Source organism: Anguilla anguilla, chromosome 6, assembly GCF_013347855.1.
Source record: "Anguilla anguilla isolate fAngAng1 chromosome 6, fAngAng1.pri, whole genome shotgun sequence".
Taxonomy (NCBI): Eukaryota; Metazoa; Chordata; class Actinopteri; order Anguilliformes; family Anguillidae; genus Anguilla; species Anguilla anguilla.
In genome coordinates, this window is record NC_049206.1 from 28,321,456 (window position 1) to 28,348,668 (window position 27,213).

A 27,213-nucleotide genomic window follows, 5' to 3' on the forward strand; every position below is an offset into this window, starting at 1 on the left:
CACATTTGCGCCATAATTCCGAACTCGAATGAACAGATCTGCGCCGGTTTTATATTTAAAACGCGTTTCCAGAATCCAGCCGTTAGTTCATTACTGCGTTTTTTATATACAGATTGTGTTAATTTTTCCTCTAATCTAGTGAGTTTATAGGCTACACCTTAATTTAAAAAACAGGCTGCAGCCCAAACAGCCAAAATGCCATTTAATTGGCGTTGGCTGTTCGTAATTGCGCTGCTTAATTTAAAGCTACCGCAATTCGTCGTGGATCCCGGTCAGTTTCCCGGCGCAGATTACGACGGTAAAGATAAATATCGTATGGATGCAGTGTTGCTTTACCACTTAGTTATACGAAGTATTTAAGTAATATTTGTTGGTTTTCTTGCCATTTTTTGTGACGACAGAAAGCTACTGTAATTTTATTTCAGTATTCATCTACGTTGATATCGATACATTACAGATACGTGGGAAAAAATCAATCCCATCTGAGCATTTTTAAGGAGTGAATTTAAGAACATACAAAAACACTTTTCTCATTACTATACAGCTGTTGTGTAGTTATAGACCAGGCACACCTCCAGTCAGGGCCGGCGTGCATGATGCCTGGGCCCGGGACAAAATTATTTCAACGGGCCTGCCCCCAATCAATGGCCAACATTTATGAGTGAGGATCATTCCTCTCTCCTGTGATTTGAAGAGTGATCTTGTCTCTCCAGTGTGATTTGAAGAGTGTGATCTTGTCTCTGCAGTGTGATTTGGAGAGTGTGATCTTGCCTCTGCAGTGTGATTTGGAGAGTGATCTCGTCTCTGCAGTGTAATTTGGGGAGAGTGATCTTGTCTCTGCTGTGTAATTTGGAGAGTGTGATCTTGTCTCTGTAGTATGATTTGGAGAGTGTGATCTTGTTTCTGCAGTGTGATTTGGGCAGTGTTATCTAATCAGAGTGATTCTGTTCTTTTCCCAGTGCTACCGTTCCCCAGGACAGACTCACTGCTGTACTGTCGACCGGATGGTCAGTTCCTGATAGACCAGAGAATCTTACCAATAGGAAGTGTAAGCTACACTAACAAACCCTGAAACTTTATGTGAACATGATTATTCCGTAAAATTTGGAAACTTGCAGTTCCCTGGAAATTGTCAACAAAATATGGTCAAAAGTGTAAAGTTAAATAGCAAAATTTGCACAACATAATGGATTTTCACTTAGAAACTGAAACTACAGAAAAAAATGTTAATAAAAAAATAATTTAAAAAATGTCCTGATCGTTGCATTAGTAACTCCTACTGGTTGGTCGGGCACCTGTTCAGCAGGGAGGGGATCTGGGGGAGATAGCGTGAACCTCCGCGCGTGTTACGCTCTCCCAGTGAAACTCCTCGCAGTCATGTGAAAAGAAGCGGCTGGCGACTCCACATGTATCGGAGGAGGTATGTGGTAGTCTACACCCTCCCCAGACCAACAGAAGGATAGCGCATCAACCAGGACCGTGATACACACGGGGAATTGGTATAACGCCTAAATTGGGGAGAAAAATGGCAAAAAATAAATAAATCCAGTAACAGATCCAGCCTCCAGGATTGGGATCTCCACCCATTTTATCGTGACATTTAATTTTGCTGTAGAATTGGGATGGCAGGTATGCCATCCCACCAAGTTACGCCTTGGCAGGGGCATGCCCCATACCTATACAGCACCGAGAGTTTGGAACTTTTCAGGGTTCCCCACAGAAATAACCACAACAGCCACAGACACTCAGCCCTTAAAAACATTAAATTCTGTACATTCTGACCCCATTTCAACAGACAGATTCCATAATCAACTTCACATGTCCACACTATAAAGCCCCAAACTAAGGGGATTTTGCGTTTTCTCCTTCTTCTTCTTCTTCTCATTCTTATTTTTCCTGCCGCCTATCCCACTAATAACATGTCTCCCCATTGGACATTTTACCGACACCAGCCAAATCTTCACCTACACGACCCAATCAAAAACTTGCATACACATGCAAAATACCCATACCTTTTTACTCTGAAACATTTTCAGTACAAACAGCTAGTCCGCCTGTGGCCTAGTGGATAAGGTTACAGTCTTGGGAACACAGGGTCCTAGGTTAAAGCCCAGCTAGGAACACGTTTCTTTAACCTGCTTTTACCCTCACTAATAATTGTCTACTACTAATTTTTGCTTTTGCACCATATCTACCAGCCGTTTCCCAAACGTATACACTGCATTATGACGTACCGTCTGCACGTTCAATTGTTAACGGCTACAATATTGCAAAGCCATATGGATTCAACGGGAGCTCTTCTGTGCTTACAGCCTGTGTTCTTCTTTAAAACCACGGACAGGTTTGCTAATGATATTTCACTCATTGCATAGCTATGTCATGGTGCTGCCCTAACAAAGTCACAGACTGGTAAACCTCCGGTTGAAGGATTGAATCCTGCCTCGTCCTCAGGCAGATAATTTCCTTTTACACTAATGTTCTCTTACGCTTATATTTGCTTTACCAAAACTCACTCAAGGCCACCCATATGAATTTCATGACGGCAAATGTATTCCTTTTATTAAAAAGTTACACCAGTTCACCGCTGTGCCATTTCTACTAACTACATTTCTTCACTTGGCTACCGTACAAAACCTTATCAGCAAACACCACGTTTCTACATTTATGTTACCTCGCCCTGTTCTCTATCTAGCCACATACAAACAATTACTACGTATGTACGTTCTGCAACTCCCCATTAAAACATTACATTTAAAATCATGATTCACTAATTATAACTACTAGTACTGAACATGAAAAAAACACATCAGTGCAATAGATTTCACACGTTACTTAACCCTCCACTTTCATGGCTAATGTTGTATAGCGACTGTTATGTATACCGTTCGATAAGGAATATAAGCTCGCTCATGGTCACTCCATTTACTTCGCACTATACTCCGTGATCATGTCAACCTTCACCTACATGCCCATTCTGCTAAAAACATATTCTTTCAACTATGCAATTTCATAATTTCATCCTAATTTCTATCACACTCTTGTTATTTTCTCATATGGAAAGCCTGCTGGGACATATGCATCTGCTCCTATTCTCCACTATCATGTTTTCAGGTTCTAGCTTAGCAAAACAGCCAAGAGGATTCCCACCTGCAGATAAGCCTATCAAAATGCCTTATACACCTTACAAACACTAAAAGTGCATCTCCACGAAATAACAGACAACGGAGCAGGACAGAAGGGTACACAAGTTGCGACCTAGGGAGCTCTAATTCTACGGACTTGCTGATTCTTTTGTCAATCAAGGCTCATTGGATGGCCGTCAAATCCATGAGTACATACACTGGCCATATTTCACCTGCGTTTCTGACGCGTTTACACTTATACGCCACCGCACAGCCACTGTTTTACATATATAGCAAACCGAAACTGCTACACGGTACACGCTCATCAGACTATACAAATTCACACAAGAATAGCCATAATCCACAACCCTTTCTTACAGGGTCACTTCGCATTTCTCACTCTCATAATAAAACTTGACTTGAAAGAATTGAGGAAATATTGGGTAGCATTGCTTTGGAATACATCTTATTTAATTTTGGTGAGGCAAGACAGCCTATATTGTTTGTAGTACCGTAACTTGGCGTCATTTTGATATCAATACTTTTAATGGCTGGCCTGGATTTTGACAGTCTGAATGAATGAGTTATAGATGGTGTATGTCTTGTACGTGTGAGTAACTTGGCATTTTTGTACGTTGAAAACGTGTTTTTGATGAGATACGTTTACACAACATGCCATTCTTTCATTCATAAGTTTCTTGTTTTTTTCAGGAAATGGATTCTGCTGGTGAAAGCACCGAGAGAAGCACTGCGTTACTTCCTAAAGGAACACCCATAATGCACCTGGACATTTGCCCGTTACCGGATATCTGTCTTGCATCAGACCGCCCATCGACAGGTACCTGCTTCCTGCTACTGCTGTTAAGATGCCCATTCTTCAGTGGTGAGGAGAACATCCTGTCAGGCAGTTATGTTGAAATCTCTAACATTATCCTCATATTCTTTGGAATCAGGAGAGGCTTCATTCAATAAAATCGATGAGATGAAGGACAGTGCCTCCTCACTGAAGTTCTTCACCAACATACTCCTTCAAGCTGAGCTGCACATCCGGGCATATTCAGAAACGGTAACAACTTCACTTTTTACACAGTGCTTTGCGTGTGTTCAGGAATTTTCATAAAAGATGGACTGCATGTGATCAGAAAGCTCAGCAAATGAAAAACTCCAGTGACCTTTGGCCTTCAACCCTGATTGCTTCTGTTCAGATCATCAACATCCTGCCTCAGAAATGGCAGCCAGGTTCTGTGTTCCATCAGACAGCAACGATGGTCATGTCCATGACACCAGCTTTGGATGTGCTCATGATTTTGGTCTTTATCTGGAGAAGAGTAAGCATTTCTTTCATTATTATCAGTGTTAAGCATCTCACAGTTTTCAACACATATTGCACTGTATAAAGACTATATCTTCTATTGAGCAAGATACTCTGCCTGCTTGCCTTTTGAAAGTTTTATTAAGCAAAATATTTTATTCTGATACCTCCATTCTGTTACCTTTTCCCTTTCCAGGTTAAAAGCAGGACCAATCAATGTGAGTTTATTTATTTTTATTATATTGTTTGAATAACTGCCATCTATTTCCTGCTGTATTATCTTATGGGCCAGAATATCATGTGCTAGAATCTCATGTAGTCTCTTTCTTCGTTTATATTTTGATTTCTTAGTGACCAACAAGCAACTTTTGGAGCAATTTGCTCAACAAATGGATGAGAGTCATGTGAAATTTTCAGCCCTGAATAAAAAAGTAAGCTTCGGATTAACTTTATCCACATATAAAGTATATGCCTCAGGAGAGCTTGTATTTGTCATAATCCTTGTGTTTGTCCATTTTAGATTGTAGACACTAAAGAAAAAATTAGAAGAACCAAAAGAATGCTTTCTTCCTCCCATCGTAAGAATTGGAACCTGAAGGTGAGAAACAGAAATTAATAATTGACAAATTTACCAAAATTGTATGAATAATGCTTGATACTATCATATACTGTAGATGAGTGTGATTAATTCAGTTACTTTCAGAATGTGACTTTTTCTTGGAATCTATGGCTGAAGTAATATACTGCTATTTATGCAACAGCTTATATTAGAAATTTGTATTTACACTATTTCATAAAGGCAAGTGCCAGGGAGCTGCAAAGGAGATGCATGAAAATCTGTGAAGAGAGAGATGCACTTGACTTGATGCTGAAGGAAAGAGAGAACAGAATAAAAAGTGCCGATCTGGAGCAGGAGAAATTTAAGAAGACATTTCAAGAGAAAGAGATGGCTCTACAGCAGTGAGTACTGAGCAAGACTCCGTTAAGGGAAACCAAATATAACATCTCAACAAGGTAACCATAGCAATGGGAGAGCGAAGTTTCATGAACTCCATTATGGGTGGGACTACCATGTGCTGTGAGTCACTGACGTTGGTATGAACCAGTCAATCAAGTTTGGTCTCCATAGCAGACCACTTTGATTGGATCAATTTTGTCAGCTGTTAATAACTCTTTATAGCTCCACCCATTTCGGGGTTTGTGTCTTATTCCAAGGAACAGTCATTTGAGAGGAAAGGTAATAATATTGACACTAATTTTAGAAGTAACTGTATCTGAATTAACAATGGACAGACACTTACCAGAAAGACATGAGCTTAAATTATACTTGAATGATGAAGCGTTTGATTGTTTTCTTTTTTTAACATTCTGGAATCCTGTACAGGAGAGATGAGTGTCACATTGTGCTCACCTCCATGTGCTGTGAGCGGGTTTATAAAAGGCACACAAGTTACTGCTGGCTCCTGCACAGTGTAAGACTGAAGCCCGTGTGCTCCGTGCTGCAGGAAGCTGGAGCAGCTTGAGCAAGACTGGAAAGCGAAGCTGGAAAAAGCGATGAAGGACAGGAGCGAGCACGAGCAGCGTGTGAAGAAGGAGATCCAGGCTCTGCTCCTTAAACTGTGCAAGACTGAACAGCTGCACCAGACCCAGGTGAGCAGCTCCAGCGAGTACCAATGCTCCACTCTGCCCACTCTACAGTCAGGTCTGTCTCCTGTTATAGGATTGCATCCATATGTGTGGGTCGTAGGAACACCTTTATTCTCCATGTTCTCCTCTTCCATTGCAGATACATGACTGTGAGGTCAAGTACAGGGACTCACTGAAACTGGTGTCTGAGCTGCAGCGTCAGATTGAGCAGCATGAGGTGAGAGGCTGAAATGGAGTTTGGCAGGAAGATACGTGTGTGTGTGTGTGTGTGTGTGTGTTTTCTGGTAATGAATACTTACCTCACCTGTCAGATCTTTTGCTGACTGTCACTTGTCTTTCTCCAGGTTGTAGTTCTTCAGAGCAAACAGGAGAAACTTGGTGAGAAGGACACTATCAGTTGTTTTTTCAATTGGTATCTCAGACCATGGCAGAATATTAATTACCCCTCTTTTCCCTCATATTCAAAGCAAAAGCAGCAAGCGATGTCCTGGAGGCTAAGAGGCGGATGGCTATGTCTCGAGAGAAATATCTGGAGCACAACTGGAAGAAGGCCTTCTAGATTATTAGATGATTGTTTGTGCTGTTTAGAGACCCTTAAGGAGGCATTCACATCCATCTGGCCTTCTGTGGCTAAGGCTGCACCCACACCATGGCAGGTATATGAACCCCACACCTGTACAACACAATCAAAGCCCTTCACTGCTGAGATGGCTTCCATTTCTGTTTAACAGACCAGAATTCTCTATAGTATAGTTAATACATTCACTACATTGACCCAAATACTGAGATCAGTCCAGTAATTCTGTATTTGTGACTCCTGCTATTAAAAATAAAAAACATCAAGTAACCAAATAATGTTACGTCTTTGGAGGTTCATTGTACGTGGCAACAAAAGTGTGTGAAATACAGTGTTTATAAAATGAGGGAATGAGGACACAAGGAGAGACTGTTGGGATCATCGAGATATAGGCTACAAGAACTGGAGACAGCTTCCATTTATCGGTTCCATGGGATCCTATGGTTGCTGCTCCAAGGCACATGAAGCCAATTCATGGATGCAGCCATGTTTGACTATGGGCCGTTGGCACCAGAGTGTGCGCACTGGGCACCTAAAGGTGAAGGATCACGGTAAACGCACAAAAATTACGTTAGCCCGCGGGGGTGCGCTCCAAAAAAACTTTCAAATCGTATGACAAACTGTGGCCACTGAACTGCGACCGTGGCTTAGCTGTTTAGCTACAACCATTGTTGCCATTTCTGATATGGTTTCAAACATTTCTGCGAGTAAAATTAATAAATAAGGCAGTCGATATTTTTATAGAAGCATTCAGCAAGACTGTACATTACATTATCTAGCTAGCTATGTACGTTGTCCACTTATGAAAAAGCTACGCCTAGCTAGCAAGACTGAAATGCAGTGAGAAGTTGTGGTTAGCTAGCTAACTACATAACTATTAGGTTTCACAAGCTAGCTATCGAGCTGTCTTACTGACTAGAAAACATTCATCTCTTGTAATGAGTAAAGCTGCTCTTCAGTTACTTGAGAATTAAGTTCCGACATATTGGAGATATTAGAAAAAGCGTCAACATCTTTAATTTCTTTAAGTTCTTCACTATCAGCGGTACTCACCTCTAGTGGTAACTCTGTCAACAATGGCAAATCCATTTTTGTCACTAGTTCAACCCTTGCCTCTGGAATGGCTTTCGCCTCTATGTCATTTATCCCTTCTGAGGGGACCTGCTGTTTGGACTGTGCCTCAGTTTGTTCCTCACTATCACTGATAGCTTCCCTTTTCGGTGCGTATAAAGCAACCGGTTGCAGAGACGCCACCACGTCAGCACTACCGGCACTATTCACGGTCTGAGTCTCCAACTGAGCCTCCCCTTCCCCAGTCCCCCGGCCTTCTTCTGCAAAGTTAGAGCTATGTCCCGTGTTCTCTTCGGGCTGAGTTTTATGCAGACATGCAAGCCTTTTATGCACCAAATTCGAAACACACATAAACACATGCCGACGAAAGGACAGCACATGCTTAAGAGTCTGTTTTTTGCATCCAAGCAGAATTGTCTTTATTGCACTGGCAAACTCTCCGAAACACAAGAGCTGACGCTCTATATCGCTATTTGTAATGCATGGCGGAACATTGGAGATAGCAACTTTTGTTGTGGGTGAAACCAGTGGCAAAATAGGAGCAAAAAGTTAACTTACCCTCACTCCACACCAACCTACTAATTCACTTTTTTCACAAATATATTATTCCATTCTCAGACCTGTACTTTGTATCCAGATGTATCCAGATTGTGTCTAGATTCAGTCGAGACGGATGCCAGTTCAGACCTGGCATCAGAATTCGTCTCCACATGCGTCTCGAGTGACCACTAGTGATCGGATCACATTTCCCCGCCCAATATGCAAATAAACACGTACATCATTTCCGTTTGCAAAGACGGTATGAATCATCCAGTTTCCGTTGTACTGACTCTTCGGCCCAAATGGAAATCAGACAGCGTGTTTCATTTCCATCCACAAGAATCCATTTTGCCTGTTTTTGTGGCTTCTTCTCGTTGTTTTGCACTTTAATATGACGCCGTTGGCATGTGAATGAGTACGTACTTCCGCTTACACAAAGGACGTCAGTTGACTAGGCAGTCCTTCACTGTGGCCCCGGCAGTGTTGCCAATTTAGTGACTTTGTCGCTAGATTTAGCGACTTTTTGACTTCCCCAGCGACTAAAAATCTCATCTAGTGACTAGCAACAAATTTGGCGAGTTCTTGTAATTTTGGCAACCTCCATTCTCGTTGTCGAGCAACAGCACCTTTCACCGCTTTGTGACAACCCCCGCTAACACGATAGCACCCCCCCCCCCCCCCCCAGCACTGGCCCCAGGATGCAGTCGTGTACACACTGCTAAAAGAATGTGGCCATATGCAACCCAGACTGGTGGTTTGTTGGCATCTCACACAAATGGTTACACGCAGTTCTCATGTAGTTGCTCTATTCAGTTTGTTCAAAGTCTCAGTTCAGTGAAAACCTGAAAATATGTTGATGCCGTCATCTCTGCGAAGTTCTAAGCATATCATTTCTATAACAACAACATCCACAATTATTCATCCCTACCCTAAAGGTTTTATCAACTGCAGCACACAATTGCAGTGAATTAATTTTGTACAAAATTTGTTTCAGAGAAAGGAAAGACAGGAGCCCGCACAATGAGAATAATGAATTCTGAAGTCTACAGAAATATTTTATCTGCTCAGATAAAACCAAATGCCTCAAAACTCATTGGACGGCACTTCATCATGCAACAATACAATGACCCGAAACATACTGCTAGAGCAACGAAGGGGTTTTTGATGGCCAAAAAGTGGAAAATCCTTGACTAGCTGAGTCAATCACCGGATCTGAATCCAATTGAACATGCATTTTACATGCTGAAGAGGAGACTGAAGGCAAAAAGTCCCCGAAACAAGCAGGAACTGAAGATAGCTGCAGTACAGGCCTGGCAGAGCATCACCAGGGAAGATACCCAGCATCTGGTGATGTCTATGCGTCGCAGACTTCAAGCAGTTATTGCATGCAAAGGACATGCGACCAAATATTTAAAATGATTACTTTATTCTACATTATGTTAAATTGTCAAATATGCCCGAAAATGGGGGGGACTATGTACAAAAGTTTCTATAATTTCTAAACGGTTCATCCGATATGGATGAAATACCCTCAAATTAAAGCTGACAGTCTGCACTTCAACCTCGTTGTCATTGTATCTTTTCAAACTCAAAGTGCTAGAGTGCAGAACCAAAATAACAAAAAATGTGTCATTGTCCAATGAATTATGGTGCTCGCTGTATTTTAATCCCAAATAGTTTGGAAAGTCATGGAAGGAAAAGGATTTAACATTTACAGTGTTTGACTGATTTTAAAGTCCCCAGCACTGGTGTCGCTCTGGCCTATCTAGTGATGAAGGAAACTTTCATTCGTTGTCTCTCTGCAGGTGTTGTCATATACTGATGATGTAATTAGCAGGGGAAATTCCCCGCATGTGAGTAGTGAGGGCACAGATGTATAGAGAGGAGCATTCAATAAACTTGGTGGTTGAAGTTTACATTCCAGACTGGAGGATTTAATTCGTGTCATATACAGTTAATATCAAACAGGTGTGTGTGTGTGTCTAATTGAGAAACTTGGTGCTCACTTCTGAACGAAATATATATCAAAGAGGCCGGGAAAAAAAGATCCGAATCCGAATAATTTTCGCCAAATTATTATGAGGATGCATTATTCGCGTGTTGCCGAATATGGTATTTGCGTTCAGAACCATCCCTACTATGTATGCTGTTACGTGAACGTGCAAGGTCATTGTGAATTGGTGCAAGACATTAACCTGTTTATCTATTTGATTGGTTCACATTCTAAGCAATTTTGTTTTGAAAAAACAAAAAAATTGGGCAGAATCTATAATATATTTCATTTGTACAATGTTTTTTATGAATAAACTCAGTCGGAAAGGACTTTGAGAATACATGGCAATAGCATTCATATTCAAAAACTGAATCAAGAGACAAGGTTTAAATTAATTTAAGTTTATCACTCCTGGAAGAATACGTCATCACCAGAAGATGTCACTAGAGAGGCATGTGTCAAATGCTTCAACGCAACCCTACACTTCAACCAGCGTTGGAAAGCTCTGGTCTCCCAGTATAGCGTCGCAGCACCACTATGCGTTCGCCTCAAACGCCTGGCTACCTTCCCCCATTCTCTTCGCATGCACTCCGGCCAATTCTGCGCCGATTCTGGCTGTGTGGGCAATGTCGGCTCTCGGATCTGGGGAAGCGTGCTCAGGCCGATTCCGGGGCGTCATTCATTCTGACATCAGTTAAATGAATCTGGCGTGGCGGAATCGGGCCGCATACATGTTGCTAGCAGGGTTTGGACACAGCCGCAGTGAAACCGCCATAACATGAATCTCTAACCAATCAACAGGTACAAGCACTATTAAGACAATAAGCCATTCCTCTTTAAGGGAATGGTGCCAAGTCACTCAGCCTTTGCTTGGACAGCCTCACAGGAAAAAGATCCGCAGTCATTGATGTATGCACTAACTGCTTGCATTAGAGAACATAATTTCATCATTCGAAGTGAGCCTCTGGAAATGGAAATGAAGCCGAAGTCTTTGTGGGAAGGTATGTCGAGAATATTTGAAAGTAATGAAAGGTTAGACGAAACGGAAAACAACAGAGGAACGAGGTATCGGAGACAAATTGATTCTGAATACGCTCACACTGAAGTTACAAATAACGACAACGTGACGGAGGAAGGTAGCAATCGAAAAAACAAGGACAAGTCTTCGAAAGAGATTCATTTTGCCTTTCTGCCCGAGAGGTACGAGCCCCTCACAGAAGATGACGAAGCGAGGGAACGAATGAAAGAGGAAAAGCGAATTAAGAAGAAACAAAAGTATAAGAAGTACAGGAAGGTATGTTTCATGAAGTTTTTTTGTAATATTGATTTGCACAATGTATCATAAGAGTTAATTTGATGCACAATGCCACTTTACATTTGAACAAACTGCTAATTTACTGGTAGGCTGTCATTTTAGGACTGGGGGTATGCATATCTGCTTATATGCATGTCTGTGGTTGCGGTGATCTAGGCTACCATGCAAACAATCTGCGTCCACAGTATGATCGCTTATGGCTAACGAGTTGAATTGTCCAAGTTTAGCTGATGTAAACCGATGCTGGTGAACGGTAACGTGCACATGGTATTTTAGTTTATCCCTTTTTAGTTTTACGAAGTATGCAGGAAAACCGTCACGTCGGCTCTAAAATAAATACAGTAATTCAAGGCATTTTAAAGACATGTACCTTAGCCGTGAATTCTTGATGCGGGGTTAGAAAGTATAATAATAATAATAATAATAATAATAATAATAATAATAATAATAATACTTTATTTCTATAACATCATACAGCATGTTGCTAAAATGCTTAAAACAGAGTAGCCTATGCCAAACAATACAATAAAACAGAGTCATGTAAGAATAAACAACATAGTAAAACAATAATGAACAATAAAGTAATAAAACAAAGAGGTAAAACAATAATCAAAGAAGACATTCAGGAAATAAGAATACAATACAACAGGAATGAGAATACAGAACATAGGCTACGGGAAATAATAAAACACAACAGAAATAATAATACGCAGAATATAACATTGTAATAATTCAATGATGGGAAAAAATTATGATTACCCAGGTTATAACCACATAAATTGTGTTGGGATGGAATTCATGATTTTTGCACTGAACCTGACGTGAAATGACTGACGTAATTAATAGGACCTTGTATATGAAACGTGTTTTTTTTTGTTTGTTTGTTTGTTTTGTTTTTAATGATTTAGGGAGCTTTATCAGTTTCCTTGTATAAAATTAGCATGCATTGCATTGGGTAGGAAAAGATGTCAATCAGTGAATGGTAATAAAATGGCTTTGCCTACCAAAGATTTCCTGTTATTGAACATTTACCAGTGCTGATGCTGTGGATTTTTTAAAGGTGACTCTCCATCAGGGTACAATTATTCTTTACTCAACCTCGCAAATTCTTGATTTTCAGATATTTACAATGTTAGATTTTCCACAATCTACTGAGTAGGCACTGTCCCTGAATAAGGTAAGTAAATTAGCATACAAAATAATCAAAAGCCAAAATTATCTACAAAATTACATTTGATCTCCAGAAATTATTTTATTTAATTGTATTTTTTGGAATTTGGTTCTCAGTCAGATTGTACACTAATGAATGTCCACAGAAAGTACTGCTGATTATTTATGACCACCCCAAATTAAACTATGATTTAGTAATTAAATTTTATGGCATTGCAGTAATTCTACTGTCATGTGGTTTAACTGTGTTTATACCTTCTTAGTGGTAGGAATGAGGGTATGTCAGTAAATTGGATTAAGGAGTAAAGAGCCTCTTATCTGATGCATGTGATTGGAGTCATTATATGAATTATTTGTTGGACAGTGATTTGTCTGTATTTTTAAATAGCTGGGCTTCGCTGATTTAAGTGCACAGTTTCCTTATACTTGATTATATAGGTTAATAAAAAAAATGTGTGCATGTGTACATACGTTTTCTGCAGAGTTGTGAACATATCTTGTGCCCTCAAAAGATAGTTATGTTATTCCCTTTCCACCAACTCAGCGTGAAACTGAAGTTAACCAATTACTGTCGTAGCTGTTACGAATGATCCATTATGATCAGTGTTCCCCATGCAAACAAGTAGGAAGTGAAATTTCTTTCCAGTTGAAAGTGTCAGGTCCATTTTGAGGAAAAAAGATAATTTGGTCTTTATATTTGTAGCTCAAATTTTATTTTCTATTGAAGATTAAACTTGCCATTGACACTGACATTTACTGTGCTTAATTAAAAATGCAGAAAAGTTATTGCTATTCATAATGACATGATTTGTTCTGCCATATTGACAAGTAAAAAGTCAGCTCACAGCAGTTTTGGTGGTTGTGTCATTCTCCTGTTAAGAACAAATAATTTCTGGTTTGCTGTCTATACCATCACTGTCTGAATGCAGTATTACGATGGCAATGATGTCATAGTCTGCCCAATACAATGCAAAGATTACCACTGGTGTACCACAGATTTTGAATATGACAAAAACAGATTCACAGTGACAAATCCTATTGCCATGGTCTTTATATGTGCTTGAATTTTGACATTTCATTTTGTTTTTTGTGAATTGCTGTTTTATGCAACTAGGAAAGAAATGAAAGAAAGTGTATCACACACATTCAGAAATTTTAATTCCAGATATTTTAAAACGTACTGTACATTGGTTACTGATCACTCATCTTTTCTGTCAGTCAGTTATATTTACAGTTTGACTGCTGATCACTAAGACTTTTCACATAGTGAAAAAAGCGAAACCATAGGTGGTCAGAACAGTCACAGAAACAGCAGCCCAATAAAAGAATTGCTAAGGGGCTCGTCTTTCACTCTTGCATTTTGCCCTCAGTCTGTACACAAGCCCAGCTGGTTCTTCTCTAAATCGGGCCACTACCTCCTGATGAGTTTCCTGCAATCCTAAGATTATCTTCTATCTCCTGACCAGCTCACGTGTTGCACTGTAGTTGAGTGAAAAAAAAGTATTTTGTTTCTTTAAGTTGGGAGTTCACAACTTTATTTCAGGAAATGTTTTGATGAAAGGGCTGTATTTATTTTTGGTTCTGGCAGTTGGGAGGTGGTTGGGAGGGTATGGTTTTGGACCAAATACACATAAATCTTAAAATTAACTCTTTAAAAAAAACAAGTACCCACGTATAGAGGACATCAGAATTTTTGTTGATTCCTATAAGTTTTGTTTTTTTCCCGCCCATGCAGTATTTGAGTGAGTTCTAATCCTTGGGTTGTAATGGTATAATGTCGTTTAGTATGCTTCAAAAAAAAAAAAAAAAACAAGACTAGGCGTAACTATAGGGACGAAATAGCAATCTGTTGTATTTTACACTGCACAGATATTTTTATTTCATGAGGAACACTGAAGAGGAAATGACCCATGGACAAGAATAGAAGAAAATTATCAGTTCATTATCTGGGTTGTAAAATGAGGAGTGGCTGTGCTGCGAGACTCAGAAAACATGCACAGTAAAACATCCAGTTTTAATTAAACTCTAACAGAGTACATATGACTGCAATAGGGAGCATATGTATTCTGTAGGAGTTGATTGAACTCTGAACATTTTGCTGTGCTCATCATTGCATTTAAACATGTTCAAAAGGAAGGCTTTGCTTCATTTTTCCATCCCCAGTGTTCTACATTTAATGATTTAGGGTTTGCTCATATTGTTCCAGATTGCTCTGAGTGGGCTACCTCTTTGTTGGGCAGAGCTGTTTGCAAGGGTTGATACTGTAGAAGGTGGGTCATAGCTCACAATAAGAGTGGTTGTGGCCCAGAGGAGGTTGTTTTTGAACTGCCTCTGAACCAGGAAGGGTTATTCCTTGGTAATTACCCCGGGAGCACCTTTCCCTGAATAAACTGACCTTGGAGACAGACTCGGAACACAATCGACTGTTTGTCTGTCTGTTTATTTTTGTTAGACACGTGAGAGAGACTTCCCTAGACAGTTGACTCTTATCTTGCAGCTTGTTCCTGTCTGAAAGTGCTCTGGTCTCCTGTCTCCGCCAGAACGTGGGCAAGGCTCTGCGCTTCAGCTTGCGGTGCCTGGTGGCTGGGCTCCAGAGTTTTACCACAGGATACTCCACACCACTCTCCGCGGCTGCCGCCGTCATCCCAGAACTGGTCCCCTCGCGAGCCCACGGCTGAAGGGACTTCAGGAACTCCTGTGCTTTCATGTGGGAGGACTTCAAATGAAGATTGCTCTAGGGCTCAGGGCTCCTGTCGTCAATCAGCTGCCCTTCCCCACAGTGTTGGCGACTTTGTCGCTAGATCTAAAAAAAAATTCAGAGCCCTTCCCAGTCCCTTTTTCTGAAAAAGTGACAACTTGTGAGCTACTTTTCTGAATTCTTAATGTAAAACACTTTTTTACTAAGTGATTTCAAAAAGGGCTACATTTACTTACACTCAGAATAAAAATCCATATTAATACAAAATGCACAAATCAGCAAATCAATGGTGAAATCCTATGGGGAACAAGATGGCAACACTCCTTTGTAGGATGACACCAAATTAATGTGACTAAGGCTTCTGGTGTGTTCCAATATTGCTACTACTACTCTAACTTGCGATGGAAGAAAAGTGATATTATTCATTCCATTAGTGTTACTTCTTTTTCAAATTAAGTGCATTGTACAAATGAAGTGTTAATCAGTATAAAATTATTGTAGATTGTATAAAAAATAGATTTTCATAAAGAAAAGTATTTGTAAAATGAAGCCTGGTTGACTTTGTTCTTTTTCCGATTTCTTGCAAAGGCAGTTCTGCTTCAATGCATGAGAAAGTACTTTGTCGTGTCAGTTTCTGAACACATGTAATTGCAAAGTTCTGAGGCAGACTAACACCTTGAGGAATAGAAATTGAACAAAATGGCTTTTTTAGTGTCAGAGGAAAAAATGTATCATTTTGAGTGTTCCTTATCATAATAAGTTCTATCATCTTTTCTTTCTTGTGCTCAGTCTCTCCCCATATTTCCACTGTTAATGTATGTAAAAATTAATCAAATGAGTCCCAGGAACTGCTGGTGTAATTTAGCTCAATATCTAACTATGGTACAACTAACTTGCATATATGAAAAAAAAAATTATATTACAGTCCTTTTCTGACACAGTTAATTCTCAACTGTAGATACAAATTTGAAACTCAAGACCGGTTCTTAGCTATTCATACCAAGAAACTGTGGTAGGTTTTTTTGTGTGTGGTACATTTCATATTAGTTCTACAAAGATGTAATGATCATTTCACGGCTTGAATCTGTTTTCATGTAGTAGTGGGGGCATTACCAATAGCATCTCTGTGCATATAACCTTGTGTGTATGTAATATAATAGTCCCTGGCACAGGATTTGATGTGGATAAGCAGGTGCAAAAAGCAAATGGAGGTGTAGAGGAGTGGCCAAAAATACTTTGTATCTTGGAACAAAATACGAAATTTTGAAATGCATACAGGCACATACACATTTCAAATAGGTGTATATGAAGTACTGCCCATTTCTGGGAAAAAAATCATGTGTGACTTTAATCGTGAAATGTGTGGCAAAAGCAGAGCCAGGAATGTATGAACAAAGGGATTTGTAGCCAGGAAAGACTTAGGAGGGTGGAATTGAAAATCAAAACAGGAAAGGGGCTAAATCAAGGCTCAGCGTCCTGTCTGCATCCTGCCTGCACTATTAGGAGGTAATCTATACACACAAAAACTGCAGTCATATCTTCCACACAAAATAACTTGAATCGAAGGCTATTCATAATAATGAAATGGTTTGCAGAAGAGGTAGTATAAATGAAATAAAACAGATTAACTGAGAGTAAATGAAAATGTAACTTGCCTTTGCTTAGTATAAATTTAGCTTTCTGCACCAGCAGAGTTGGTTGGAACGGACAATACTGTTGTTCTTTCTGCGCAATATTTGGTAAGATTTCCTTACGTCTGTCCCTGAACTCCTCAGTGCAATTCCAGTGCTTTTTTCTTGTAGAAATATTTTTTAATTGGTAAGGATGGAACAGCAGTCCTTTCAACTCCTGTAATCAAATCCAAAGGGAGTTTTGTCAAGTAAAGTGTGCAGACTTGCTTAAAGTCAAAAACACTAACAGCCTCAAGTAAATTGTGCACAGGTTGAAAGAAATGTGGTTTCTTTGGGAGCGAGTTGTGCCTCTAAACCCTTGCCACTCAACAACATCTTGAACTATGCCAGCAACATTTTGAGAAGACATAGATCTCCAGTTCCACAAATATGGAATAGACTTTGAGGTACAAGGAACGGTACGACACCACATAATACAAACTGCCCCTACTCGTTTTGTATGGCTCAGCTGGACGTTTCACTGGTAGGTCTGAACTTTTCTCTGTTATTGTGTTTATTAGCACATAATTATGATTGTAAAAACTTAATAAAACTCTTTTCTGCGACTCAACAAACAAATGCAAAAATAGAATGTGCAGAACATAATTGTTTGTGTAATCTGCTGATTAGTCTCTGACCTGCTGTCTACTGACTTGACAAGTTTTGTCATATTCCTTCCTTCCATTCGTTTTTATTCATGAGCATTGGGAGGCTGAACCACATTGTTCCGCCAAAACAGTTTTGCAGAGGGTAGGCCCATTGTCCTACAATTAATTAAACGCTAATTTAAAAATGCATGTAATTTGGGGTTATCCATGTTTGTAGCTACTCAAAAATACATTGATTAGATAAGATTTCGACATCTATCCACTCTTTAACCCCTGTGTCACTTTAAGTTTGGTGGAACTGGAAGGGTAAGTTGCGGAGGTGGGGGGGCGGGGGGTAAGGAATCCTGTCATCTGGGTAGGGGATTTTAATGTGCATAGTCCATTGTGGGGGAGCACAATGGACGGGTTGTGGAGGAGTGAATGGAGCATTTGGAACTGGTTTATCTGAATTAAGGACAGGCTACTAATTTTCAAGCTGGTAGAAATATTAGATTTAACAAGTCACTGGCATGTTAGCTGGCAAAAGGGAATGGAAGGTGTTAGGGTTGAGTGACGACTTTCCTTTTGAGATAAAATTTGGAGGAGTGGGAGATGGTTGAAGAGGATGAGAGTCAGGCGCTTTAGTCTTGCTAAATCCAGGTTTGTAGAGTGTGTTAAGGAGCTGGATAAGGCAGATGACTCTTCTGTGACCAGATGGATGATACAATCTCTTCAGTAATTTACCAGGCAGCTTCTCTGGCTATTCCAAAGAAGGGAGGGTTGAAGACCAAGAAAATGGTTCCGTGGTGATATCAAGAGAGTGATGTGGCAATACAAGGAAGGAATAGGGCTCACAGGGAGCTAAGGTGTGATTCTATGATTGGAATTTGATTCAGTATAAGAAGCTGACAGCATTGGCTTGGCAGGTCATCAAGACTGCAAAGCCTGATTGTTGGCGAGTATATAGTGGGACGCTTGAGGGGATACGCCAGTGACTGAAGTATGGATTGTGGTAAAGGGGATGAATGGGATTTAGAGGAAGATGGTAGTGCCAGTATCAGATGTGGGACAGGTGGTGGCATGGACAAACCAGAAGAAGGCTGACGTCTTTGCTGAAACTTTCAGGGCGGTGCACAGTGAGGCAAATGTGAGCGCTGTTAGTCGCAGATTGAGAAATAGCTTGTTGGAGGAGTATCAGATAGTGCTGGCACACCAGAAGGTAGGTCAGGAATGTCTGAAGTATTATAACATTTTCTTCACCGGAGTGGAATAATGTCAAGCCATATCTTTGGGAGGTAATATGGCTCCAGGCAAAGATGGATTGTACTACGATATGGTTTGACATTGCGATGAAGTAGTACTGGATGTGGTGTAGAGTATCAGTTAAATTGTCTCAATCACATTTGCTTTGATGCTTGTGATGGGGAGGCCAGGCCACGTCCTTATTCACTGTTTCCCTCTCTAAGGCCAAAATCTAAACTCTTACAAGTCCTTGATTTGATCGTTAGGATCAATATCTGACAAATTCAATGGGACAATAGTAATAAAGAGAGGAATTTTCATAATGTACATAAATCAGTTAAGTAAGAGGTGGGGAGCTGTAGGAGAGAGGAAATTATATGGAGTAGGTTACGGTTTAGGCATACAGTATTTATATTCATAACTGTAATTGATTGGTAGACATGAAACAGGGTTATGTGATGGTACGTAGTGGATGAAATGGTAGCACGTGCTGATGTTTTGTGAATTGTATGATCTACACAGGGACAGAATGTTTGAGAGACAGAGAAACTGGGCAGGGATGGGGTATATGTGGGATATTAGGGGGAGGACAAGGGGAAATGGGTGGTGGGTTAGGCTCTTTTTAATGTTCTTGGAGTAACAGGATTAGGCAGAATAATCTAATGTAGGTACACTGTGGCCGGCTTCACACTCCAACACAGTAGGTGGCGGTGTATGCACCTTGAAGTTTTATGAGGTCCGCCGACAAAATCAGAGGAAGAAGAAGTAGAAGCAGCTGAAGAACAAGAAGAAGAACGTTAGGCGTTTTGAACCTATTATATCTGAGCTAGTGTACCATCGTAAATATTATAAGCTACCACGGATACTTATAGACTTAGCAACCAAAATGGCTGAGCTAAAGGAGAATAATATCAGCTCTATCCCTATTGATAATTTCAGCAAAGGAAGGATCACTTCTGTATGGACATTGCTGAGTTCTGTAAGTGTGTTTTATGTTTTCTAGCAAACGTCGTCGTAAAATTTCTTGTCCCTGACTTGTTTACATTCTGTACTGATGTGATTGCAAGGCGAATCTATCGCTGTTTCCATTGCAGCACTTTCGACACAAGCAATATCGGAAGCTCTGTGCTAAAATGTATTCTTACCGTGAGGAGTGACTGATCCGCAAGTGTATAAATGTGTTACCACGGTGGCACAATTGTAACTAGAAATACCTTTGGGGACAAAACTGTACCCCCTTAGAAAGAAAAGAAAACAAAAACGGTAGGCTATACGTGAAATGTAAACATGACCCACTAGTCTGACTGTGACAACTTTGGGGCTAAGCTGGCTCACTTTTTAGTTAATAAAACTCAAAAGTAACTTAAATACCCCGTGAGTAGAAGTGGCTTACTAGTTCAGTATTTTAGTATCATTTTCTGTAGCCTACTTGAGTATAGGCTACTTCATGTACTACAAGTTGCAAAGAAGTTCAAGTATAAGGTTAATAATATTTTTCTGAAGTGTATAATTATGTACAGTTTATTATTTTACAAAAGTGTGCTACATTAGTGTGCTTCTAAAACTTTGGTCCATCTTGGTTCCCTTCAGCCTCAACCTGGTTATTCAAGTAGTAGGCCTATCATATGATGTCATGAAAGACATAACCCTAACCCAGCACCATTCCATCATAAAATTAATCAGAGAACACATAGTGCATAAGAACTGAAGTGAGCCTCAGTCATGGTTTTAAAGAACTTTGACAAGTTCTTTAACTTGGACCGTAAGTTTTATTAGCACACTAATATAGCATACTTTCTTTAAATATGTTCACTTTTGAACTATTATACACTTCATGAAAGTATACTGTGGGTTATACGTTTACCCCTTAAGTCACACTGGCCCATATTCAAGCAGGAGTGGGTGTGTTTGCATTCATCCTTTTTTTTTTTTTTTTTACAGTGAAGTTTTCAATCGATCTGGTCACACAATATATCATATGAAAACTCACGGTTCTATCTCTATAAATTATTTTATGATGATTCCTTATTTTTTATGATTCCTTTTATCATGTGGGGTGGCAAATAATGCATTTTTGAAATCCACAGGTAACAGAAATTACGGTAAAGCCAGTATCCTTATCATTCAAGAATCCAGCAGGAATCCAGCTAACAAAATCCATAGTCATTTTTAGTCCCAAATACATGCAAATTCAGAGAATTGATAGAATATCCATTGTTTACTTAGCAATTCTCCAGAGGAATTATCATTGTTGTCTGTTTTGCCATTGCATACACGCTGAAAGTATTTTGTACATAGGAATGTTCTTATCTCTGTTTTGTATACCACCCATATGCTTTGCTGACGAGTACCGGGTAAGCAGTTCCTCAGTATAGCCAATGGGACCCACAGTGCGCAAGCAAGGACTTGACATGGACTGGATAAGTTCTGCCCAGAACACAGCCAGCCAATGGCAAGCTAGTATATTGACAAATCAGAAGCATTTTAGCCAAGGAAATTATTTTTCCTACAGTATAGTTTGTTAGGGTTGCATTAAAGGACACACATTGTTTCTCCTGCGTAAACAAACCATAAGCATAACTGAAAATGTTACGCACCGGAAAAAAGTTAACAAGATTTTATGCCTAAAAAGGTTCTTTTGGAATGCCTAAGTCGAAGCAGAAGACTCAGCATTTGGAAGAAATCACTCATCTGAGTTAATATTTCTGAGGAGCACAGTGAAAACAGCTTTGACTCCACAGCAGATGGCATGTTCAAGGACTTGATCCCATTTTATATCAGTGAGCATCTAAATAGTCTCAAAATATATTTATTATTATTCAGTACACTTATCAATAAGGAACAGGCCTAGTTATGAGTAATAAATGATGCGTGTGAAATTGCGGGATGTGTTCGAAATGTTGATGAGGCTGGGAAGGGGTTAACTTCTTTGCAACTTTTATCCCATAAAGTAGGCTATACTCTAGTAGCCTGTAGTAAATGATACAAAAATAATAAACTAGTAGTAAGCCACTTGTGCACCTTGGAAGTTTAAGTTACTTTTGTAAAGTTTTATTAACTAAAAAGTATTATTAACTAAAAAGTAGGCCAGTTTGGTCCCAGAGTTGTCGAAGTCAGACTAATGGGTCTAAAAAAAAGAAAGAAAAGTAAAACTGTAGGCTAAATGTTAAGTTTGACTTTTCTTTCTTTTTTTTATCAAGGGGTTCGACATGGAACACTGCGCTATGATGGCATTATAAACAGATTAAGTGGGTGTTTGTTGAGTGTTTATTTTTGATGCGTGGCAGTTTTGATCTGAATGCAGTGATAGCATATATCCTTTTTTTCCAAAAGACAGTATTTCTCTGTATAATTGTGCCGCCTTGCATGTCAAAAGTACTTGGAGTCACATCTGTCCAGAGTGTAAAGAAGTCAGGGATTCTTTGCAGTAAGAAGAAATTTTATGACATGATAAAAACAGTGTGAATTTGTATATTGAGATAACTGACACAAAGTACTCGAAAGACACTGCAATTTATAATGCTTTTCTATAGGTACAGTGGTCAGAGTCCTGGTTGGTGGGACTATTGGCGTTCCACGCTGTCTGCTTTACAGTTACTCTGTTGACGTGTAGGTTTTACCGACTACAGATTTGCCATTTTCTCATAATGGGTAAGTGATGCTTCATAGTGTACTTAGTTACCACATTGTCATTTGTTGTACTATTTTACAATATATCTGGTATGATCATCTCAGATTTGTTTGTAGGCTGATTCAGTAATATAGGCTATATGGAAGAATAATGCACATGCCAGCCAATGAGAATTGAGAATTCAGCCAAGCTTGTATATAGGTTTTGCATCTTTGTAGGATTACAAGGGCAGCAAAATAAGTTATTCATAGCCTATAGCCTATGTAAGTCATCTGTGCAAAATAATGGTTATACATGTATACTGTTGATACATCTTGATTAGAAGAAAATCACATGGGCGTAGTTTTTTCACCTTCATTGTTTCACTGTGCTATATTTGTGAATCTGTCATGAGTGTACGATTATGCTCACATATGATTTTTGTTGATCTAATTTTCATGCCTACTACATTCATATTTGGGACAAATTGTACTCATTTTGTGTTCTTTGCATTCTGTATAGTTACTATGAATTAACTATAATTTTTTCATTCATATCTTTACCTGTAGTCAGATAAGTGTTAACCCCCCCAAAATGGTAGCCATTTTGGAATAACTTTAGACCCCTGTATCTGTTAGATTATGCATGATACCATGTCTAAAATTGTTTTGTTTATTTTAATACACAAAGACTGCCTGAAGGAAGTACGAGAAAAGTTGGAAACATAAACACCTAAATCCTGGTTGAATTTTGATGGAGACCCATATTTATTTATTGACTATATAACTTTTAGTATTTGTCTTCATGTGTCACTGTCAGACCTGGATCAAATGCGTATTTGTTTTTGATTCAAATACTTTTCCGTACTCTATTGATCTTGCCTGGCGTAATTGAGCCTGCCAATATGACCAGAAGGTGGGGTTTGCACTTTCTGGGAGAATTTCATTGGTTTCAATACACCAGACAAGATCAGTAAAGCATAGAAAAGTATTTGAATCCAAAACAAATATGTATTTGACCCAGGTCTGGTCACTATTCTCAATAACTGTGTTATACCCTTAGTTTTATGATGAGAATACAGTAATCCTCATCAACATAGAAAAGACTCATGTCTGTTTTTATCAGTTGTCATGGTCTACTCTGCTGAATACCTAAATGAGAAGGCAGCTATGAACTGGAGGTACAGTAAACTGTTTTTACATTATTTGTGTTTTTAACAGCAAAATATCATTTTAAACGACTGTTCATAAGCATGAACATAATGTACTTTATATATAAAATTGAAATCCTCTTTACATGTATTGTGTCACATACTGGTGTTACAGGACAAATGTATTGACATACAAAAAAATATATTTGTGGACAAGCATTTAAGAACCACAACACAAATTTGCAAACTTTAGTATTTAGTATAATTATATGTATCAAAATTGTATTGTGGTCTTTGTTTGAATGTAGGATGCACCGTTTGGTCATTTTTGCCTAGGTTACCGACGTATTTTAACTAATAATCAGAGTGAATTAGGCTATGCATGCTGCAAGTGAACTATTCAAGGAGTAAAATTAAATAATTTGTTTTATTTTCTCAACAGGTCATTCTCTAATTTCCAATATTTTGACTCACAAGGAATGTTCATATCTTTGGTTTTTTCAATTCCCCTCTTAATGAATACAATTATTATTGTGGTAAGTATTTGAATTATTGTTCTTTCATGTGTAACTCACTCAGACATTTGGAACAGAACAAAAAACATATAAGAGAGTGCTATTCAGTGATTATGATATAAGTTTGTCCTTTCCAAAATTACTTCCCAGGTAAAGTGCATCCCTGCAATTGGCCACTTAGACCACTTATGTGCAGAATTACAGCTGAGTGTTTTATTGTTATTTTATTATTGTTATTTCATTATTGTTATTTTATTTTACAGATGGTGTGGGTCTATAGGACATTTGAGACAATGACAGCGCTGAAAACCCTGCAACTGAAACAAAAAGCAATGAGAGAAAACCGGAAGAAAACTGAATGATTTGCGATGGACAAAGTGGTTGTGTTTAGTGTTACACCTCTCCCCATGTTGAAAATTCACATTATTTTAAACCACAAGTCTTATGTTTATTTGAGTGTGGCATGAAATGAAAATAATTAGCCAGTCACAGTCAAGATTGTGGGTGAGTTCAAGTGTGTGTGGGGAAATCGTGAGGTAAACAGTAAATTTGGGTTGTAGCATGCCCAAAGAAAACGGCCTTTTTAATTTTGAAAGGACCAAAATTACTGTACGAAAGATGTGCATTTATTTAACTTTGATATGAGTTTTAATTTGTTACTATAACATATTTTGTGTCGCAGATAGTGCTATAAAATATGAAGTCAGGCTTGGCGGATTCATGATGTTTTATACTGTCTAGCAAACTGGCAATCTTTCACTCTGATTGTAGATGCTCTTCAATATTGCCACAAGAGGGCAATGGTGTTCCATTGAGTCAGTGGGTCTTCTGTTATCTGCAGTAATATCATTAAAGATGGACGTTCTGTGAAATGAATTTTCCAAGAAAAGTGTGGTTCATAAACCATACATCAGTATAGCTGTGTAACCGGTCTGTATTTTGTGTAGGTCAAACTAATGTGGGACAAATTTTAATAATTAAAGTGAATAATTCACAAGACCACAGAATGACTGGTTTAAGAATGATATAATGTACCAAAAAGTGTTTTGTAACAGCTATATTTTAAAAATAGGTAATTTAAGGGAGATGAACTTTCTCATGATTTGCACATTTTCCTGTTTTTTATTCATGAGGTCAAGAGTTGTTATTTTAAAGATGTTTCGAGCATGGGAGGATTTGTTATCTACTGGAACCGTCTGGATTAATAGTAACGGACATAAATTATACAACCGATCTTTTGTAATCTTGTTGCACATGTCATGAAGAGTAATACATACAATTTTAGCGATTCAAGATGGGGGTTATAGACTAATGTGTCTTAAGATATGTGTTATACATTGACATTGACACAAGCAAAGCCTTGTTTTTAATAACTGTTTAAAATGTTGTGCTGCCAAAATAAGTGTTTTCAAAGGCATCCTTTCATAAGAAGCAGCTGTTTTCCTGCTCGTGCGTATGTGCAGAGTGATACAATCTCTGAGGATGATGCTAGAGATATAAATCTGAAATCAATAAGCAGCGGATAGAAATGGAAGAAAATCGCAAACGCTTGGGCAAAAAACGGAGTGCGCAGGACATCAGAATGTGAAGGAAATGATGGTGACTGCAAGAGATTCTGGAATTTGTAAACTCACACTGGAAAAAAAGTGACAGGACTGGAGCAGGCCCTGGGCAGGGGTCTTCTATTATAACCTTTGTAATTGCCAAAAAGGGTAAGAGTACAAGAGAGTAGTTGCATTACAATTGCCTGGAATAGTAAAAAAAAATCAACAATTTATTATGTAATGTAGACAGAGTAATCAGAATATTAACAAAGACCAACAGACTTGCAGTACAGGTGCATGGAAGCCAAATGTGAGACTCCCAAAATTTTCCCCCTGAAGTAGTAGGTCCACTGAGTGTTTCAGATGCCCCTCTCCCCTGTAAAATAAATGTTTACCAGCTAATATTATGGCCAGCCCCATTAGCCTATCTAACCAGATCTACTACAATAAATAAGAGGGTTTCAGAAGATACAGTTATCAGAAGGGGGTAATATTAAGAGGGTAAACATACCTGGATAAATCATAAAGTCTGTTGTGGGAAACAAGACATATACTTTCCCTTTACCGTCTGTTTCCTACAGCATTTTTATTGTACTGTACATGTAGGATGGGTCAAAACCTCTATAAAATGGCCTGTGCCAATTTTCTTTTCTTTCTTGGCTTGAAAGTGTAAATGTAGAAGCAGATCTTTGTGTATTCCGCTAATATTTACTCTGTTAACTAAAGCAAACAGTTCCTGTGAATTCCAGATCATCATTGTTAATGTGAACTTGGTCTCAACTGACCCCACAAGATAAATATGAATTATATAAATAAACTGCTGTGTGGGTTTCCTGATTGCACTTTTCATTTCTAATCAAAGTAGTGTAAACGTAGAGCCATTTACACTAGGGAACCCCAGTTATACCTGTGATATACCTTAGTGTGTCACACATTCCAGGTAGATCTGCTGGGCAGATACTGGTCAGCCTTGGCTTGCTTTTCAGTTACCACCCGATCAAAGAGGGCATTGTGTAATGACAAATGGGGATGTTTTCATTTGTGCATGCCTCAGTAAATAAACAGCGCAGCAAGGAAGGCCCATGCTTTTCTCAGTTTGAATGCATTACTGTGAGAAACATGACAAGACTGTCAGAGTTCTTGTTGGCTTTGGGACAGTAAGACCATTGCTCTGATTTCAAGCAGAGCACATTTGTTTGTCTTCAATTTTCGTGTTTAGGGATACACAGCTTTACATGGTACATATTCGCAATAGACCTCTATTCCTCACCTGCTGTGTACCCCTCCATGTAGCCAGTGTAGCCTCTAGGCAACCCCAAATGGTGAAATTTAAAAATTGAAATGCAGTATATGTTCAACATTTCCTGAGCACCTTAAGCACCTTACCTGTTGTACCCTTAAGGCCAGCCTTCAGGTCGTTAGGGCTTCTCACTGGCTATGATTCAGAGGA

General features: G+C 39.0%; 3 protein-coding genes across 4 annotated transcripts; all 3 read left to right on the forward strand.

The window, feature by feature from the left end:
• The first annotated feature begins 223 nt into the window (after window positions 1–223).
• LOC118230260 (GRIP and coiled-coil domain-containing protein 1-like) lies at window positions 224–6,913 on the forward strand. Its single transcript, XM_035423121.1, has 13 exons — window positions 224–298; window positions 960–1,048; window positions 3,834–3,960; window positions 4,076–4,188; window positions 4,328–4,450; window positions 4,631–4,652; window positions 4,786–4,865; window positions 4,955–5,032; window positions 5,234–5,394; window positions 5,940–6,084; window positions 6,221–6,298; window positions 6,426–6,459; window positions 6,549–6,913. Exons 3-13 carry the CDS (start codon window positions 3,837–3,839, stop codon window positions 6,638–6,640), a joined length of 1,050 nt encoding a protein of 349 aa, XP_035279012.1. The 5' UTR covers window positions 224–298; window positions 960–1,048; window positions 3,834–3,836; the 3' UTR covers window positions 6,641–6,913.
• A 3,978-nt stretch (window positions 6,914–10,891) lies between these two features.
• LOC118230261 (uncharacterized protein C1orf115-like) lies at window positions 10,892–15,994 on the forward strand. The gene is made up of 2 exons (XM_035423122.1): window positions 10,892–11,556; window positions 15,288–15,994. The coding sequence occupies exons 1-2, from the start codon at window positions 11,107–11,109 to the stop codon at window positions 15,423–15,425; spliced, it is 588 nt and encodes a 195-aa protein (XP_035279013.1). The 5' UTR covers window positions 10,892–11,106; the 3' UTR covers window positions 15,426–15,994.
• A 3,687-nt stretch (window positions 15,995–19,681) lies between these two features.
• tmem18 (transmembrane protein 18) lies at window positions 19,682–26,595 on the forward strand. 2 transcript variants are annotated; one of them, XR_004765815.1, is made up of 6 exons: window positions 19,682–19,923; window positions 22,478–22,595; window positions 23,680–23,734; window positions 24,147–24,240; window positions 24,483–26,056; window positions 26,119–26,595. XR_004765815.1 is itself a non-coding variant. In XM_035423123.1 (5 exons), the coding sequence occupies exons 1-5, from the start codon at window positions 19,831–19,833 to the stop codon at window positions 24,579–24,581; spliced, it is 459 nt and encodes a 152-aa protein (XP_035279014.1). In that variant the 5' UTR covers window positions 19,682–19,830; the 3' UTR covers window positions 24,582–26,595. The 2 variants fall into 2 exon arrangements, 1 of the variants encoding a protein (XP_035279014.1); XM_035423123.1 differs by having other exon boundaries at window positions 24,483–26,595.
• Window positions 26,596–27,213: the final 618 nt, after the last annotated feature.

Coding starts and splice junctions, on each gene's coding strand:
- LOC118230260 (XM_035423121.1), top strand. CDS start 3,837: ATGGATTCTGCTGGTGAAAGCACCGAGAGAAGCACTGCGTTACTTCCT. Junction 4,451..4,630: donor TGGTCTTTATCTGGAGAAGA/GTAAGCATTTCT, acceptor TTCCCTTTCCAG/GTTAAAAGCAGGACCAATCA. Junction 6,460..6,548: donor GAGCAAACAGGAGAAACTTG/GTGAGAAGGACA, acceptor TCATATTCAAAG/CAAAAGCAGCAAGCGATGTC.
- LOC118230261 (XM_035423122.1), top strand. CDS start 11,107: ATGGTGCCAAGTCACTCAGCCTTTGCTTGGACAGCCTCACAGGAAAAA. Junction 11,557..15,287: donor AGTATAAGAAGTACAGGAAG/GTATGTTTCATG, acceptor TGTCTCCGCCAG/AACGTGGGCAAGGCTCTGCG.
- tmem18 (XM_035423123.1), top strand. CDS start 19,831: ATGGCTGAGCTAAAGGAGAATAATATCAGCTCTATCCCTATTGATAAT. Junction 23,735..24,146: donor AAGGCAGCTATGAACTGGAG/GTACAGTAAACT, acceptor TTTTCTCAACAG/GTCATTCTCTAATTTCCAAT. Junction 24,241..24,482: donor TGAATACAATTATTATTGTG/GTAAGTATTTGA, acceptor TTTATTTTACAG/ATGGTGTGGGTCTATAGGAC.